Source organism: Solanum verrucosum, unplaced genomic scaffold (assembly GCF_900185275.1).
Source record: "Solanum verrucosum unplaced genomic scaffold, falcon-dt-bn FXZP01000108.1, whole genome shotgun sequence".
Classification (NCBI taxonomy): Eukaryota; Viridiplantae; Streptophyta; class Magnoliopsida; order Solanales; family Solanaceae; genus Solanum; species Solanum verrucosum.
The window spans coordinates 819250-838346 of NW_026020274.1; the positions used below are offsets into that span (position 1 = coordinate 819250).

General features: G+C 34.0%; 5 protein-coding genes across 6 annotated transcripts in view; 3 read left to right on the top strand and 2 right to left on the bottom strand.

The window, feature by feature from the left end:
• Positions 1-19097, top strand: part of LOC125834121 (uncharacterized) — a 209438-nt gene that overhangs the window by 132457 nt on the left and 57884 nt on the right. The window lies entirely within an intron of this gene.
• LOC125834128 (uncharacterized) lies at positions 71-2922 on the top strand. Its single transcript, XM_049513316.1, has 3 exons — positions 71-457; positions 1578-1742; positions 2726-2922. Exons 1-3 carry the CDS (start codon positions 116-118, stop codon positions 2822-2824), a joined length of 606 nt encoding a protein of 201 aa, XP_049369273.1. The 5' UTR covers positions 71-115; the 3' UTR covers positions 2825-2922.
• Positions 3528-3923, bottom strand: LOC125833834 (uncharacterized). The gene has a single exon (XM_049512999.1). The coding sequence runs from the start codon at positions 3921-3923 to the stop codon at positions 3528-3530; it is 396 nt and encodes a 131-aa protein (XP_049368956.1).
• LOC125834131 (embryogenesis-like protein) lies at positions 6167-8947 on the top strand. The gene is made up of 2 exons (XM_049513319.1): positions 6167-6742; positions 8665-8947. The coding sequence occupies exon 1, from the start codon at positions 6262-6264 to the stop codon at positions 6733-6735; it is 474 nt and encodes a 157-aa protein (XP_049369276.1). The 5' UTR covers positions 6167-6261; the 3' UTR covers positions 6736-6742; positions 8665-8947.
• Positions 12020-15593, bottom strand: LOC125833835 (LRR receptor-like serine/threonine-protein kinase RGI5). The gene is made up of 2 exons (XM_049513000.1): positions 12713-15593; positions 12020-12572 (listed from the first exon to the last, which is right to left on the bottom strand). The coding sequence occupies exons 1-2, from the start codon at positions 15591-15593 to the stop codon at positions 12187-12189; spliced, it is 3267 nt and encodes a 1088-aa protein (XP_049368957.1). The 3' UTR covers positions 12020-12186.

The window sequence follows — 19097 nt, forward strand, 5'->3', positions numbered from 1 at the left end:
ATAGGTATACATGAATATTAAATGTAATTTTTTCAAATTTAAAGTCCTTCGGCCCTACCAACAGAGTTGCAGACAATTTATATTCTTGCTGCGGATTCTGCTCCCAAAAGTATCAATGGCTGCTATGGAGAATCATATTGAAAAGATTCTCTTCACAGAAAAGCAAATTTCTCAACGAGTTTCCGAACTTGCTTCCCAAATTACCCTCAATTTTTCTCCATCTACCAACATTGGAGGAGGACCTTTACTTTCTTCTTCTTCTTCATCGGCTCCGGTTGTTGTCGGTGTTGCTACTGGTGCATTTCTATTCCTAGCTGACCTTGTTCGCAAAATCAACCTTCCCATTTCTGTTGATTTTGTTCGGGTCGAATCTTATGGGTCGGGTACTGTATCCAGTGGCAAACCCAAGATTTCTTGCGACTTGAAAATTGATGTTACTGGAAAGCATGTCATTTTGGTATGAATATTTTTGTTGGATTTACTGTGTTTTTGTGAGAATTCCCTTTTTGAGGCGTGTTACAGTTTGTTAATTTGATATATTATAGTACTTTATAGGGAGAATATGTAGCTCAGTTGATTAAAAATGCAATCTTTATTCAGTAAATGGTTAATATTCTTTCTGTCAACTGAGATTTTGTACTGCTAATTTCTAGGTATTACAATTTCTAAAGTTTTTTTCTGTTTTGGTGGCGCAGCAAGTATATTATTTACTACTGAATTCAGAAAGACTCTTTGGTAAACAAAGACGGAGCTAGGATTTTGAGTTTATAGGTTCTGGATCATAGAAAACTCAACTTATTGGGTTCTTGATTAATTAATTAGTATACATGTTAAGTGGATTTTTTAACACAAATATAAAGTTTGAGCCAATGCTACCGGGTGGGCCCATCCTGCTTGTAAAACTAAACATTTCTTTGTGTGCACTTTTTTGGCTTGAGAAAAGATAGAAAAAGGGGCATGTCTAGTTGTGGGTGGACATACAGAAAGATTGTTTATAACTAGTGGGAGAGCAACGGAATTGCTCTTTTAGTGATTATTTTGATAGTTTATCAACAATTGAGATGGAACATTTTACGACTTGACTAAAGATCACAAGTAAATCTTCCATAGTTCCATTTATACCTTATGATTTTGGTAGGTTCAACATAAGCTACGTGTTTTCCAGTAGATGTTAGGATTCAGGGGAGAACCTCCCCGAGTGTACTAGGGTCCTGCTAATGTGGCTTTCGTTCTGTAAATATGTTGGCTGGTTAAATTGTTGTTACCCCCATCTATTGCAGTCATAACTGCTCCTAAATGGTTGTCCTAGTCCCCTACTTCCTTTCGCCAATAATGAGATTTATAATGAGAACCCCTATTTTGGTGTGTGTGAGATTTGGTTGCAGTGTGTACAATTTTAATTACGTGTATCTATCGGTTGAAGTTGTGAATCCTGTATTTAAGTTGTATAATCATATCAGTGACCATGTATATAACTAACCTGCATATCAGCATACTGACATTTTATTTGATTAATTATTGTTCTGAATCGTGTTCAATTGGAGCTGATATTCATGGCGCTTCTGACATTTCCCTAGGTTGAGGACGTTGTGGATACAGGAAACACGTTGGCATGCCTCTTTGAACACTTGAAATCTAAAGGGGCATCCTCCATATCAGTATGTACTCTCCTTGATAAACCATCAAGGAGGAAGGTTAATGTCGAACTTGTGGGAGAGGGGAAGTTCTACTGTGGTTTTGAGGTAATGTCTAACATTCTCTTTGCTGTCCTTCATTCTGGCTGCACGTTGGATCATGATAGTGTTATTCATCTAATGATTTCAAAGCATTGTAATTATATAATTCAGTGCCTCATATTTGATTGCGACAGTTTTTGAGTTTTTCTTTTACTCTGTCAAGCTTCGTTAACTTTATCGTGTCACCTAGACACTAAGAACAAAAATGACAGACACTTCTTTTGTCATAGTTCTTTTATGCTGCCCAAACTCTCCAACAGAAAATAGACAAAGTAAAAAAGAGAAAGGGAGAACTATAATAATCTCCCTCCTGAACTAAAGAGCTAAAGCATACTTTGGAAAATAAGTATATTTCTCTACCTATGAAATAATCACTGCAGTGAGAAAAATTTCTTGTCCATGGTGTGAAATTGGCAAGTATTTTGATATATGTTTCTAGATTGTGTGCTCTTTTACTTGTCCCTTCAGCATGAGAAGAGTTGAAGTTATTCGTTGTTATAATAACCAGTACCTGCAAATGACAAATAGGTCAGGTCCCGCTAGTACATTGGTTAGTGTTCATTCATGCAGTAAAGGCAAACCAAGCATGGCTTTTGTAAATTGATGGCAACATTTTAGCTTTCTTGCCCCATAACTAAATTGAGAATATGAGATTTCTCCGCATTTGCAGTAATCAACTTCAGAGAAAGATACTATTGGCAAATCCAATTTTGAGATATTGCATTACAATCGATTAGAGATGGTCCATTACAGGTTTTTATGTATAGCCAGCTTATACTAACATGTTGAGAAAGCAAAATGTTGTAGCTTGTATTTCGAAAGCTCCTGCATCTCCCCTTCCCATGGGAGGCTCCCCTTTTCCTCAAGCAGAAAAAGATTATCGAAAGTCTTATTTTCTCTTTAAAGTTAACTTACAATTTTCTATTTCGCTGAGAATCTTGGTGCATATAATTAACCTTTTATTCATTCTTGTTTCAATTTGCCTGCAGTGTCCAGATTATTTTGTGGTTGGCTATGGGTTAGATTTTGCTGAGGTTTATAGGAACTTACCCTATGTGGGGATCTTGAAACCTGAAATGTACAGTTGATTGCTTTGGCGCAAATAATTATTCCATACAAGGAAAGCTCTTGATTTTCTTGGATACAATCAACCTTTAGCTGATCAAGGCAATTGATAGCATTTTTTTTTCTTTACCCTTCCCCCTGCTCCGCCCCCTCCCCCTCCCGCCCCTCTGGTGGCATGCGCCAGCTATTATTGTAATATACTTACAGCTGCATATTCAGCGCGTGGCTACTCTCAGATTCCTTAGAATTGAACTGTTTTCCTAAATTTTGTCCATTATTTTTCCTGTCTCTGTGGTTTTTGTTTATCTGTATGGTTAGAATTTGTATTCTTATAGTCTATTCTAACTGACATACACTTTATGAATATGCAAGATAACAAGATATGGAATTTGATGTACCTCTTATAAAGTACAGATGAAACATATAAGTTTGTTCACTACTTTGGTCAAGTAGGTAAAGTAGGCAAAGGAGACACATACTTTCTTGCCTTAGATCTTCCTGTTCATTTTGTGGTAACATTGTCAGATCTCGTTTAACCATAGGTCTCAGGTTTTAAAACTTTAGAATTGAAGAAATTCCTGGTATGAATCTGAATTAATTGAACTAGTGAATATTAAATACCAGATGACTTGGAGAAAAACCAAAAACATTGATAGAATGTATCATTATTAATTGCTCACTTGGTTTTCAATATATTATAAGAACAATTAACAGAAGTAAACAACACTATTCTTTCCATGTAAGAGCAAGAGGTCGTGGAGTTTTGGGATCAACTAAATTCCCAGCAGTATCATATATTATGACACCAGAAAATTCAGGAAGCTGACATTTTCCTCCCATGATTATATTCTTCTTCCATATTGCAACTTCACCACTGCATGTGCTTGGATCAACACCTTCAAAATGGTAATTCTCATTAATCTCTTCATGATTGAGCTGAATAATAGGGTCATGGCGATCACCATAGCCATAACATACTCTCAACTTTCGCTTCCATTTCCTCGAATGGCTGGCGCACATGAAGAGCGCCAGTGCACACAGGAGCAACGTTCCTGTGGCAAAACCTACTTGAGATAGGCTAGTGAACTTGTTTTGTGTGAGTAGTAATAGTGCGCGAGCCATGAAAGAAGTATAATTAAGTCTATCCTAATGGGATTTTTTTTAGCTGAATGACTGGTATTCTCAAATATTCTCTGAATGGACGACAAATTCAGGTTTAATTGGATATTGTAACTGCAGAGGATATGGTGTGCGCTTTATATAAATGGCAGGGTAAGATGGGGTTGTTGACTAATTTGGAGATTAGTTGCATCAACTGTAGTTTTGTCCAAGATTTGGAGTAATTTGTTGCAATAGTTGATTAAGTGTAGTGGTTTTGGTGAGATTTATTAGTTATGATTTTTTTAGTTTGTGGTTTCAGTTAAACTTGTCCAATCTTACAAATCATGATATTATGCAAACGGTTGAGGATATAGTAAGATGTACGCAGATTTTAGCGGTATTTTTGTGGATTAGAAAATAAGGACGGTAAAATAGTAAGATAAATGGATAAAATGATGCAATGAGTAGTAATAAAAATAAAAGAATATGATACTGCAGAAATACTAAATAAAAGAAAGATGAGAAGAGGACTGATTCAACCTACTATAATCAAGTAGTTTAATAAAATAAAAGAATATATAAGTTAACCAATCATGATTAAGTGAGTATATATATATTCAATCACATATTATATTTCTATTAATTTGATATAAATATTCGATAAATTAATTTTATCATTATACAAGTTGGTATGTGGCTAATCAAACCCACATAGTTATCCAAGTGAATAAGCATCTTCCCGTAATTAACCCTATGTAAAGAGAAAAAACGTAAATAAATAAAGGGTGCCTAAATAAAGATATGATAATTCTGTAATTTTTTCAAATAAATTCATGATTTTTTTTTCCCTTTATATCGAAAAACATCCCAATTCCCAAGTATTTGATAGTTTGACCTACAGTATATGCAATATATTCATATCAAAATTTAATATTCGTAATATTGGCTAAATGTTGACTATTCTAATTGAAATAATAATTTTCACATAATTTTTTTTTAAAATTCATTTAAATGTAGTTCATTGTTTTCAACTCTCAAATACATTTTTTAGCTTTTATGTCCCCCCTACACACATACATTTTTTTTTAGTTTAACTAAATGTGGTTCAAACGTCTAATAATAATCTGTTTGGCCAAAGTTTTTAAAAAGAATAAAATAATTATTTGATTTATGATTACTTTTTAGAAAATATTTCCAAACATTAAAAAATATTTTTCATAGTAAGTACTTCCTTTGTCCCAATATTTAAGACTCATTTTACTTTTTAATCGATCCTAAAAAGAATGACACATGTTTATATTAAGTAACAAATTAACTTTAAAATGTTTATTTTATTATTAATGAAATGGTTTATAACCACACAAATACATATCGCTTATTTTAGATCAAAATTTCAAAGTGTTTTTTTTCTTATACTCAAACTATTAGGGCCCGTTTGGCCATGTGATATGGAATCATGATATGTTAACATGAGATGAAATTGAAGTTTTGTTTGGACATGCGATATGAAATTTTTGTGTTGTATATTTTTTCATAAACATGAAAATCCCATAAGTTGTAAAATTATTAAAATAGTCCTCAATTGTTTATTCAATCTAATCAAATAAACAAAAATTTATAAAATCGCATAATAAATTATTACAAAGCTATTTGTTCTCCACTTAATTAAGTAATTGTTTCATCTAACTTTAATTTAATAAAAAAAATTGAACATAAATTGTAGTGTACTAGTCTTTAATATAATCCTCCCACATAGTACGAATAATTTTCTCACGTTGAACTTGCATTTCTCGATCATGTGATCGAGAAGACGAACCAACATTGTTACTTTGAGCCATTTGTTGGTCAATAATAAATTTTATGTCGGTGAGAATAATAAATTTTATGTCGGTAATGATGTGATTATAAATTTTATTTACATATGAAATAAATGGTTGGTAGATATAAATGTGGGGTTGTTTTAACAAAATATAAACTTATGAATTAATTTTTGTATTAAAATATCTCAAATTATGATATGAAATTCCCATATAATTTCATATCATGATTTTTGGAGAATATGGAATCACATCTCATAATATGAAATTATGAGATAAAATCAGCGTAAAATTGCATGTCTAAATGTTAATTCCATCTCACGATATCATATCGTGATATGATATCTCATGGCCAAACGCCTACTAAGTCAGGGATCAAGGGAGTAGTATATTTTAGAAAAAAATTGACTTTACAAGTGTCTTGGGCTTTCCTCGTGTTGCTTCTGGATCACGTCCCAAATTTGGGGGTTTAACCACCAAGAACAGCAAAGGAAGGGTTTTGCATTTTCTTCCAGCACCATTTTCTTGCTTGTTCAATCAAAATGCATCGACGTTCATCAATTTCTCTCTGTAAATCGCTTCTCAGACACCCTTTTGAGAAATCAACAATACCCAAATCTTATTTTTCCATAAGAACTCTTACATCTCTCTCAAATTCATCCTTAAACCTCACGAAAACCCGACATTTTCTTGGTCCGACGAGTTCAAATTCATCAACCCAGCTCGTAAATTTTCAGAATTTAAGGCGATATAGTGTTGACACTAACAGGGAAGTTGATGTAATCAATCTTAAGTTTGCAGAGGCAAGAGAGGAGATAGAATCAGCTATGGAATCTAAAGAGACTGTGTATTTTAATGAAGAAGCTGAATGTGCTCGTGATGCTGTTAAGGAAGTTCTTGATTTGTATCAAGGGTTGTTGGGAAAGGTGACAGAGAGTGAAAAGGGGGTGATTCAAAGGTCTATGGGGCTTAAGATTGAGCAATTGAAGGCTGAGCTTGAGCAATTGAATGAGTGAATGAGAGGTGAGCAGTTTTTATTTTGGTTACGGTTTATTTTTCTTAATTTTAGTTTTTTTTATCAATGTATGAATACAATAACTTCAATTGTTGGCAATGAACAATGCAAATGCTTATAATCGAAATCGTGTGTAACTGGATGATGGTCTATGACTTGTCAGTATGAATTTTGTTTGATTGTTATGAACATTGTTGTAAGATGTGCGTTTCTGAAGCATTTTTTCAAGGTGGATAAATTTGCCTACCATGTTCCTATAGAATATGAATCTGATGGAGTAATTCTGCAATGCTCTTATGAATTCCGGTACAAGTCTGGATTGATGTTCATGTAGCGTTTATATCTCGGTTGTATGTAACGTTTCTACATAAAACTGGAGGAACGCATGCCATTTCTTCTTTGGTTGTCAATTTTGACAAGAGTATGCTGTACTCTCAGGTGAAGCTCATACCTAGTTAGTCGCATGTGTAAATATTTCATTAATGAACACAAATGACAATAATATGGACAGACAACTTAAACTTTGGGGTTTCCTATCAAATATGTAGAATCACAGGAAGGGAATCATCTGATTCGTTGTACTTCTGTTAATGTTTTGTGAGAGGCCCGGTAAGAAGATGTTTACTGTATGTGGTACTGGATAGATATTGTAGTCTAGCTTCCATTGCCTTCAAAACATATCACAATCCTTCTCCAGATTGTTCCACCAAATACTGGTAGGTATGGTGTGCCACTATCTCTTTTGCTGCTTATTTCTTCCCCTTATGTTCCAGCTCCTTAAGTCTCCAGTTTCATTTGGCACACACTTGTTGTTTCTCATCATATTTAGAAACAATTGCCGTAACTTATCACTGTTACAACCAGTGTTATTAAAAGCGAAAAGTGCAAAAAAAGCTCTAAGGTCCGTGGGGGCTTTAAGTGCAAAGCGCAAATAAAGCGTGGGATTTAATGAAAAAAGGCGCAAAGGGAGAAAAAAAAATGTGTGTTTAGTCCAAGACTAATAATTATAAACATGAATGAATATATGACCAAAGAAATTGAAAAAAAATTATGATAAAGTGAAATATCAATTGTTAAGTGCCACTTCTTCATAAGAGGCTCATTGACAAGGAAAAGTTTGTCTTAGAACTTTGATGACGACACTGAAGCGCACATAAAGCGAGGCGAAGCGCTCAACACGTTTTGAGCCTCACTTTAGGGCTTAAGCGCGCTTAAAGCGCGCCTTTGATAACACTGGTTACAACAATGTAAAAAACAAATGATTCACACTTTCTGGCTTGGAAGCACATAAAAAACATCTAGAGCATAATTGAAATTTTCTTCTCTGCAAATTCTCCTATGTTAAGAAAGCTCTTTTAGCCACCAAACATGGTAAACACATTTACAATCACTCTATAGGGAGCATGTGTTTTTCAGATCTGTCACTAAGGTCAAGAACAATTCTGCTGCCCCGCAGAGTAAACATTACAGAATTTAACAGTGAATTGACACTTGCTATTGATTTTCCAATATGGCTTATCCGGGCATTGAGTCAAACCTCGGAAGGGTTCCAGAATCAATAAAAGTTCAGCAAAATTCCCTCATCTCCCTGTCATTCAGATTCTTCCTGACATTGAACTTCCATAGCTCATTAGTTCTGACAGAAGCTATGCTTGCATCTTGCACCTTGAGACATATATTCATTTTAAATGGATACTTGAGCCCTTTTGATTGGTATCCTTATTGGTGTCTGATTCACCAGTCCTTGGTAGGCATCTTGGCATTAAAACCAGCAAAGCTACTTGGCCATGAACTATCTATCTATTTCTAGTATGAACTGCAAAAGCCTGTCAGGTTTGTTCGTTCTGGGAAAATCAGAGGAAGCATAGATCCTGCAAATTTTGCAAGGTGATTTGGATGAGTTGATAAATGGCAATCATTTTCTTTGCAGGATTAATGTTAGCGTGCTAAATAAGGGAAGATTCTTCAGCATAACCATATGAGCTTGCAACTGTTCAAGTCTACGAGATACTTTGTGCCAAGGCAGTTGTCTTCTGTGTCTGTCAAAATCTTAATAATTACATTCAGCTTGCCAGTTATGCTTTAAGTAGTCCTAGAAATATCTTTCATTGACCTAGATGTTTGAACTTCTTCCTTTCTTTGCCGAATTGAGCAAAGCAAATTTGTCTGAATGATGCAGTCATGAAGATGTATGTTCTTCCCATTTCAGAATATCTCAAAGTTGTGATCGACATCTGAAGTGTGCTTCCCAAGTGCTCAATTTGTATGAACAATGTAGTGTCACCTATTTGTATTATTGTATACATAGTAGCTGATTTGTTATATTCAATTTAGGAAGCGACAGTCTTATAATCACTGCTGTACTGAGGTTGTTGGGATTGATATATTCATTTATAAATGGTAACCGGAGTCTATTAACTTGAATCCTTTGTTAGATTTGCTGATTCTTATTAGATATCTTGGAATTTAAAACCAGCAAAACCACCTGACATGAATTATATAGAACTGCAGAAGTCTTTCAGGTGTGTGTGTTCTATGAGAATGCCAAGTTTTGACGTGCTCTTGGCTGGCTTAGTCTACAGTCATATGGCTGAGCGCCATTAAGCGGAGCTTTCTCAATCCTAGAGCTATTAGTGACATACGTATATGTATGTATATTATCGGTTATTTTATAAACTAGATCACTCAAAGACATTAGATTGCAATTATCCCTAATATATTTCGATTTTTAGTGCAATTTAAGGCATCTTTAAAAGTGAGAATAGCTTTTTCTTGTTCCTTCTAATTATTGTCATCTCATTTTTGTTTCCAAAAGTATATGCATTGCATATGGACAATGTCATTATGAAAGAGGTGATGGAAGTGATGGGGGAGAAGATGACAAAATAAAAGAAGAAGCTAAAACTGAATTCCAGGATCTTATTATAGATTTGGTTTTGACCAAAAAAAATAATATTTTCACTAGAAATTACCACACATATATATCGGACCTTCAAGTCATGTGGATAATGGAGATGAAGGCATGGTCTACATATGTTTGTTCCCTCCTTGTTTGTGATCACTTGGTCCTACTTAAATATTGATGAGCAGGGTGGAATGGATTTGAGCTATTAAATTAATCAACTAAACTTCATATGCAAATTAGTTGTGGTTGTTTATAAGAATCATTTTTGTGTTAATAATGTTATATTAGTAAGCATCATTTGGTTTACATACTAGTATTTATATTGATTTTCCAAAATTCAATAATATTTTATTAGCAGGCGACATTTGGTTCACATGCTAGTTATACCGGTTTCCCAAAACTCAATTATGTTTTGTTAGTAGGCGTTATTTGGTCCACATACTAGTTGTACTGATTTCCTAAAACTTAAAAAATGTTTTATTAGTAGGCGTTATTTGGTTCAATACTAGTTATACTGATTCCCTAAAACTTAAAAATGTTTAATTAGTAGGTGTCATTTGATTCACATATTAGTATATTGATTCCCTAAAACTCAATTGTGTCCTATTAGTAGGTGTCATTTGGTTCATATACTAGTTATACTGAGTCTCTAAACCTCTATTATGATCTATTAGTAGGCGTAATTTAGTTCTCATACTAGTTACATTGATTCTCTAAAACTCTGTCATGTTCTTTTAGCAAGCGTCATTTAGTTCACATAGTAGTATATTGATTCTCCAAAAACTCAATTATGTCCTACTAGAAGACGACATTTGGTTCAGATATTAGTTATACTAAATTCCTTAAAACTCAATTATATTAGGAATCATCTAATTCACATACTAGATATACTGATTCTCTAAAACTCAATTATGTTCTATGAGTAAGCGTCCTTTGATTCCACATAATAGCAATACCGATTCCCTAATCAATCATGTTCTATTAATTGACGTTTTTAATTCACATACTAGTTATACGAGTTTCAAAAGACAAATCTAAAAGATGGAAATCAAGGTTATGATGTTTTCATTTTTGGCATGATTCAGAAAATTCATTTTTCAGCACTTCTTGGGAATTTGCAAAAAAATCATTGATAAAATAAGTTATTTTTGTATTGAAACTATTAGTGGAACTATCAAAGGGAGTGACGATGCGATATGCAAAAAGAAAAAGACTCATGAAATGACAAGGTCAAATGGTAGAGTGGTCTAAATGCTCCCTCCACTTTTTCCTTCACAGAACATGGCTTTTTTGTTCCCCTTTTTTTTTGTCTCTATAGTGGCAACTATTAGACAGTTTAGTATGTGTCCAAATAATAGAGTGTTCCTCTGTTTACAGAATCTTGACTTTGAATACCTTTCAATGAACTATGCCATAAATCCTGCCTTAAAATTTCAACAAAAACAAAACATGGGTGACCCTATCTTTAAGATTTCTTGTATAGAGAAAAATCTTGAAAAATAATAAGTATGCAAGCAAATGTCTTTTTCATGTAGAGGAATAATAACCCTGAGGGGTAGCTCAGCTGGTAAAGGCCTGGGACAAAGTCCTTCAGGTCGCCGGTTCGAGCCCCAGCAGGGCCACTGGAGGCATTACAAACCGGCCGCGTCTCCAGGGCCCCGTGGAACTAACCGTGGTGGACCCGCCTTGAAACAGCGGGACCCGGTGGGTACAGCTAGTCGGGTTCGCAAAGCGACGCCCGGAAACCACGGTAAAAAAAAAAAAAAAAAAAATGTAGAGGAATAAGCCATTCCAAAATTATATCAATATATAAGTTTATCTTTCCTTCCTTTCCATCATTCGGCGATTAAATACCAGACTTTTGTCTACGACAAGATGCAAACCCCATGAGACACAACTGCCCATGAATTACGCGCTACACTCTTACCACTAGACTAATAGTCTCTAATGATATTACATGAGTATTATCTTTGGTTTTAAGAGTTGTTTGTTTTCTTCTTTCTACAAACAACTCAATGAACAAAACATCATGTGTTAGCAAAGCTCAGAGAAAGGCCACACTTCAAAGCATATGATGTAGACAATTTAACCTAATGCATTAATGCCTGCTTCCATGGTTTGAACCCATGAGATAATTTTACCGTTGCTCCAAGACTCCCCTTTGATTTTTTCTTTCTATATTTCTCTTTTCTGAAACTACTTTTAGCATCACCGGAAGGTTTGAAACCACATTCGTACACCAACAATACAATCTTTCTGAATAGGTCAAACTATATTTCTCTTTTTTTGGAACTATGGTAAACTAAAATATTATATGGTGCAACTGCAAGCATTTTGAAAGCTAAAATCTCAGCACAGAGATGGATAGGAAGAAATGAAGAAGCAAATAAACTACATAAATGTTTCTGAAATATGTACACAATGGACCCCAAGACATTATCCAATGCTTGGAACAATAAGTTGATCATATTGGGAACTAAAGAAAACTAATTCCTACTCCTCTTAGTCAAAAGCAAAAAAAAAAAAAAAAAAACATAACAAAATTAATCAACTTTGAGTTGAGGACTGTTTTATTAGAGGCTGAGAAGTTTTCCCAAATTCTTGATCAGGTGAACTCTTTACTTCCATTAGAAGTGCCACAACTTCCTTCATTGTTGGCCTTTCAACTGGCGATGAGTTGACACAGAACATCGCTATTCCAAGCGTTTGCAGCATTTCTTGGACCACTTGATCGGGTAAACCTTGTAGCTTAGTGTCGAGAACTGTAACAGCTGGTTCAAAGCTTCCCATTTTCTTCTTTACCCACTCAACGATGTGAAGCCCATCACCTATCTGAGAATCAACAGCGCTACGCCCACTAAGTATTTCCAGCAGCACCACTCCATAACTATAGACATCGCTCTTTTCTGTTATATTCGCTGTATATCCATATTCTGCAACCATAGTTGACAAATATTTGTGTCACACTCAACGAACTATGACTCATAAAGTAAATATTTGAAAGATGTTATGATCGATTTTGGCTTTTATGTTGAAATATTAGTAATTGAAAATATTCTAAGTGCATGCATACCTGGAGCAATATATCCATAAGATCCTGCTACACTGGACATAGCGTGGTGATAGTTTGGCGAATTCATTAGCTTTGCAAGTCCAAAGTCTGCAATATAAGCGTCAAACTTGGAGTCGATCAGTATATTATTGCACTTGACATCTCTATGAAGAATGGCTGGAACACAGTCATGGTGAAGATAAGCAAGGCCTTGAGCTGATCCAATGGCAATTTTGTACCTAATTTCCCAGTCCAAATTTCTGTTACTTTGCAAGAGCTGATGGAGATTGCCATTTGAAATGTAGTTGTAGAGAAGAAGCTTAACGCTTTTGTTTGAACAATATCCCAATAACTTCAGAATGTTTCGATGCCTAATATGTCCGAGAATTTGAATTTCTGCTGCAAAAGAATCTACTGGCTCCTCGTCTTTCTTTGTTTTCCAAAGCTTCTTCACTGCAATCACCTCACCGTTAGGCATTTCTGCTTTGTATACAACACCGGAACATCCTTTCCCAATGATGTTTTCATCTTTCAAGCAATCCAAGATGTTGTCTATGGTGAAATTGAACTTTTGAAAGGGGATGAAAGTCCAAGGGTAGGAAAAATCTTCTGCTCCTACCGAAGAGGCTGACATGCCTTGGGACTTCTGAAACACATATCTGTGGTTTCGCGTCACAAGAATCCATGTAGCCACGACTGCTATGGCTACAGATGTCAGAATCACCGCAACCAGAGCTATGGTTTTCGGTGACTTCAACCCATTCCTTCCCATTATATGTGAAGAACAACTATAACCATCAACTGATTGACAGAGTGAATTCTCCAGAAAAGAATCTGAAGTGAGAGTTCTAAAGAATGGTGTGACAGGAATAGGCCCCGAGAAATTGTTGTCTGAAACATTCAGGGAAGTAAGGCTGGTCAGGGAGCTTAGAATTGTGATCCTTCCACTCAACAAATTATGAGAAATATCAAGAGATTGCAACTGTGACAAACCGGACAATGTTTCAGGAAGTTCACCCGTGAAACGATTCAAGCTCAAATCCAAACCGATTGTTAAGCTTGTGACATAGCCAAGCTCAGATGGAATCTCGCCAGAAAGACTATTCGAGCTCAAATCAAGTAGAGTTAACTTCTGCAAGTTCTTAAAAGACTTTGGAATTGAACCAGTAAGCAGATTGTTACTGAGAATAAATTTGTTCAAGTAACTGAGATTGCCAAAACTTGAAGGGATCTCACCGGTAAAGCTGTTCCGGCTAAGATCAAGTTGCTCTAAATTCACAAGCTCCCCCATCTGGTGTGGTATTTCCCCAGTAAGGTAATTGTTGTGCACATCCAACAGCTCAAGAACTGTAATGTTGGCAATTTCAGAAGGCAAGCCTCCAGAGAAATGGTTCATGTACAAATCAAGAAACACGAGATTCTGCAATTGACCAATCTCCTTAGGAATCTGTCCTGAAAGCTGATTCTCACCAAGCCTCAACCTCACCAGAGACTGGCATCTCGCAACACTTCGAGGCAATCGTCCAGTTAACGAGTTCCCAAGGAGCAACAATTTACTCAGCTGCTTCAAATCAAAAATCTCCTCAGGGATCGATCCAGTGAGCTTGTTCCTCGAAAGATCAAGTGCATATAGCTCAGTACAGTTTCCAAAAGCAGCTGGAATGGTTCCTGAAACCAAATTCCCCCACAAGAAAAAACTCTGCAAGTACTTCAACTTACCAACTTGCCAGGGAATTTGCCCTGATAATTGGTTCTTATCTAGCTGAAGAGCTGTCAGGCTAGTGCAATTACTTAACTGCCACGGTATAGAACCGGTAAGTGCATTATCAGACAAATGAAGCTGTTCAAGAACCAATAGCTTCCCCAAATCACCAGGAATTTCACCAGACAATTCATTCGCAGAAACATCAAGAATCACAAGGGACGAACAATTCGAAACCTCAGCTGGTATAGGTCCAGTTAATGAATTTCCCCATAAAAGCAAGCTAGTAAGCTTTTGCAACTTACCCAACTGAGGAGGTATCGAATCAGTGAGCTTATTCATATGCAGATACAAGTACCTAAGCTCCGAAATCATCCCAAGTTCAGGCGGTATCGAACCAAATACTTCAGTATCATAAATTGCCAGTGTTTGAAGATTGATCAAATTCCCAAATGTTGGCGGAATAACACCCGAAAGACCAGTCGCCGCAACACCAAACATGGTAAGATTGGTGAGCAGGCCTAATTGTGCAGGAATTTCACCACTCAAATATGGATTTCCACCAATCCTAAACTGCTGGAGTGACACTAAGGACCCTAACTGTGATGGAATTGACCCATTAAGGAGATTATCTTGAAGACAAAAGATTTCTAATGAAGAAAGATTAGCTAACTCTGGTGGGATCTTACCAGTCAATCTGTTTGAATTCAAGAACAAGAACTGAAGTGAACTAAGCCCACCAAGTTCTGATGGAATAGAACCTGAAAGTGAATTAGAAGAAAGGTCCAAAAGCCTAAGATGAGAAAAAGAACCAAAAGATGGAGGGATTGTTCCAGAAATATTAGTAGAAGAAAGATTAAGAAGCTGCAAAGATGAAAGGGAAGAGAGTTCAGAAGGCAAGTAAGAGAGATTTAGGAAAGTATTTGGGATAGAAAGTGAAATAACCCTTTCTTGAGGAGAGCAAGTAATCCCTTGCCAAGAACATGGAGTTAAACTTGAAGGGTTCCAAGAAGAAAGCACAGAAGATGATGATTTAGTATAAGGGTCAACTGCTTTAAGCAGAGAAAGCAACGCTTGTCCATCAGAAGAAACAGAGCTCACTAAAAATACAATCTTTGGACTCAAACTTAACCAAGAAATCAACAAAAACAAGAAATAACATGAAGGGAAAGTGTAAAAATGGTAGCTTTTCTTCTCCATTATTGAGTGAAAATCAAAGTCAAGAAATGGGGTTGTTGAAAAAAATGATAATAGTGTTTGAAAGTTCACTCTAACAAGACAACATACATGTGGTGTGTTAATGGAGGTTTGCTTCAAACTCACACTAACTCAAAAAATTTACTTACCATGCATGTGAACTAAAAAGTTCTTGTTTATCTTTAATGAAACATTTACTAAACTGCTACTATTAAAGTTCTCTTACTGGAGAAAATCAGCACCTCTTTGCTCCTCCGTACACGGCGGCGCTAGCTAGTAGCTCACTAATGAAGGTGGTGAAGATAAATGGTCACTAGCATGAACCAAACACATTTGTCATTTTGCATTTTTTCATGACGGCGGCGGACGGTGGTTGACGGTGGCGGAGAGGATTTTGAGTGAGAGTGACAGTTCTTGAGAAACTAAAGAGCAAACAAATGAAACTATACATTTAAATATAGCAAAGAGATTATTTTTTTAAGTTTTTATTGAACAAAGTGATTTGTAGCGCCACAATAATTTATGAATACCACAAAATAATGTGTACTTGTTTATTTTTTAATTTTTTGGTTTTGGACTAAATTCCAAAGAGGACTAAATTGATAACAATAAAAGTTATTTATAAAATTGCGATTTAGAGATTGATTAATGTTGCTTAATTATTCTCAAGATCATTTGCTGTAGGCATATTATTATGGACCTGTTTCTCTTTTTGTACTTCTTGAAATTCCCTTTAAATGGAAAATATCCTATTTTGTTAACATGCTAGAAATATTCAATATTTCCTTCAAATTAATAATAAAAATAAGTTTATTTATATTCAATATTTATATATTTAAATTAATAAATATGATATATATATTATTTTAATATGATTAAATAATATATATTTTCAATAATCACAGTAACTAGTTATTTTTTATTTAATATTTTTCACACGATACAAACAATTTCTTCACATCAAACATAAATCTTGGTGAAAGGTTAAAGAGAGGGAATCGATTATGCAACAAATTGTCTATTTTCTTAAACACAAATAGTATATTATAGTTGCTTTGTTTTAATTTGTTTGTCTTATTTTTTCTTTAATTTGTTTAAAAATATCTTTCTTTTTTTGACAATTTTGTAATGTAACTTTTCACATGACATGTTTAAAATCACAAAATTAAAAAATATTTTAGTACATTTTACAAATCTTTAGTTCAGAAAATCATAAGATTCAAAAGTTCTTTTATTTACTTTCTTAAATTCAACAATTATGTTAAAAATCAGATAAATAAATTAAAACGAAGGAAAATATACTACTAACATTTTTTACATTAAAAAAATTACTATGTACTTCTTCCACGTCAAATGAATATTCAAATATTAATATGATGACTATGATTTAAGTAAAGGGCGTCTACATGGAGGAAAATTTAATTAGAGCATCTCTTTTTCTTTTTTGCTCTTTTCTTCCTATATACCCTTTTTACTTATATATATATATATATATATATATATGTGTGTGTGTGTGTGTGTTAAGATAGTAAGTTCAAAAATTTATTGTTTTTTACATGTCTACGTGGTGAAAATATGTAGTAAAAGATAAGTGATTTTGTTATCGAGGAAGTTGTAGTGGGTGTGTTTTGGGAGTAGAGATAAAGAAAAATGTAATCACATGACACAGACAATAAATATATTAAGGCACAAGTAACGATTAGGGTTTTTATTTTTACTGCCTTGGTTCTGCTTTTTACTCTTCAGTCACACTAGATTTTTTTACTTTTTTTTTAAATATTGACTCGAAGATTATCGAAAAAAACTTTTCTACCTTATAAAAAATAAGGTTTGTGTACGTTTCACCCTTCTCAAATCTTATTTGTGAAAATTAAATCTACCGATATTGTGATAAAGCTTTAGTACTTCTTCAGTCCTGTTTTTTCATAATAATTTGTCTTTTATTGATTCGAGACATTATTTATTAGGGGTTTATTTTACTAAATTATCGTTATTAATTATGGTTTGTAAATCAAAGTTTAATTACTACATATGTAATACTTTATATATTTGATGATTGAACATATTGTTTATACCTAATTTTACTAGTAATATTTTGAGGACTGGGATAATAGTTAATGTTTGTATAGTTTTTAGTATTCGTTTCAGTAATTACAATGGCTTTGTGGTAACAGCATCCTATCTAAAAATTTACTACACTGTAAAATGCAGTGATACAAAATAGATGAATTTACACTTTGAAGGTAAGATACATTATTTTGAACTTTGCTAATTTACAGTTTTCTAGTAGTGTATCTCATTTACTTCACTAATTATTGTACTTTTTATTTTCTAATATGAATTTTGATATCTATTAAGAGAATTATATCAATGAAGCAAAAGCGATAGATATAGGCATATTCAAAAAAATCATATAGTAATCTTTTTTTTTAACATTCCAATAAATAAATCATTGACGTCTTTTTTTTTAACTTCCCAATAAATAAACCATTGACAGTAAATCCACGGGCATCAAAAAGGAAGAGTAAACTTTAGTTAACCTTTTATATCCCTTACTAGTTAGTACATCTCCTCTTTACATATCCGAACCATTTCATATATATGAGTCTTACCTCCTTCATCTTGTCCACCAGGGAGTCATGACTCCCACTTTGTCTTAAATATCTCTGTTCTTAATCTTATTTCTCCTAATATGCCACACATCCATTTTTAGTATCCTTATTTCTGTTATTTTTTACATGTGTGAGTTTTTGAACGACCCACCCACTGTACGCGCAGAGATGGCTCAAGGGTAAGGCTAGTAAAGCATCTGCTTTAGACCCCATAAATTTTTAGGCTCCAAAAAATTTAATAGTGAATTGTATCATTTTAATTTCACATGAAACAATATTGAAATATTATAATATATATTTATTTTTAAGAAAAAGAAGAATTATCTACTTTTTATCAAGAATATTTTAGAACTTTGAACTAAACAATTCAAATCTCCATATTAAAAAATAAAGTTATTACATCAACATCCAACATGATGTATTACAAATAAATGTCTGACCTCGTATTAACTAGAACTAATCCTTAATTTTATAAATAATAATGTGAAGTTGTACGCTTAATGTCTTTTAAGAATATACACCAAAGCAAGTAGTATGCAAGAACAAAAAAAAAAGAGAATCCAAAATTAATGTAATACTTTTGTGCATGTATTTATATATTTAAGATCTCTTATTATAGTTTGTCTTTAGATCACTAATTTTTTTGACACGCTCTTGTATACACAAAAGGGTAAAATTAGAGTACTCAAGTTTAAAACTTTTTATAAATAGATAAAAGAATGAGTTCTGGTAGCATGATTTATTAGCCGGCACTAGCTAAATTGAGTAGATTCGACTCAATCAATAAGTCAAAATAAGTCTAAAAGAATGTCAACAAAATGATAATCTTAGAAAATTCAGATAAAATGTATATGCATTTCTTATTTCTTAACGTTGACGTATAGTAGTAAAATAT

What these genes read in the sequence shown, in the direction of transcription:
- LOC125834128 (XM_049513316.1), top strand. Translation starts at nt 116, where the DNA reads ATGGCTGCTATGGAGAATCATATTGAAAAGATTCTCTTCACAGAAAAG. An exon ending in CTGGAAAGCATGTCATTTTG is followed by an intron (nt 458 to 1,577) that starts GTATGAATATTT and finishes ACATTTCCCTAG; the next exon opens with GTTGAGGACGTTGTGGATAC. An exon ending in AGTTCTACTGTGGTTTTGAG is followed by an intron (nt 1,743 to 2,725) that starts GTAATGTCTAAC and finishes ATTTGCCTGCAG; the next exon opens with TGTCCAGATTATTTTGTGGT.
- LOC125833834 (XM_049512999.1), bottom strand. Translation starts at nt 3,923, where the DNA reads ATGGCTCGCGCACTATTACTACTCACACAAAACAAGTTCACTAGCCTA.
- LOC125834131 (XM_049513319.1), top strand. Translation starts at nt 6,262, where the DNA reads ATGCATCGACGTTCATCAATTTCTCTCTGTAAATCGCTTCTCAGACAC.
- LOC125833835 (XM_049513000.1), bottom strand. Translation starts at nt 15,593, where the DNA reads ATGGAGAAGAAAAGCTACCATTTTTACACTTTCCCTTCATGTTATTTC. An exon ending in TTATGGATATATTGCTCCAG is followed by an intron (nt 12,573 to 12,712) that starts GTATGCATGCAC and finishes CTATGGTTGCAG; the next exon opens with AATATGGATATACAGCGAAT.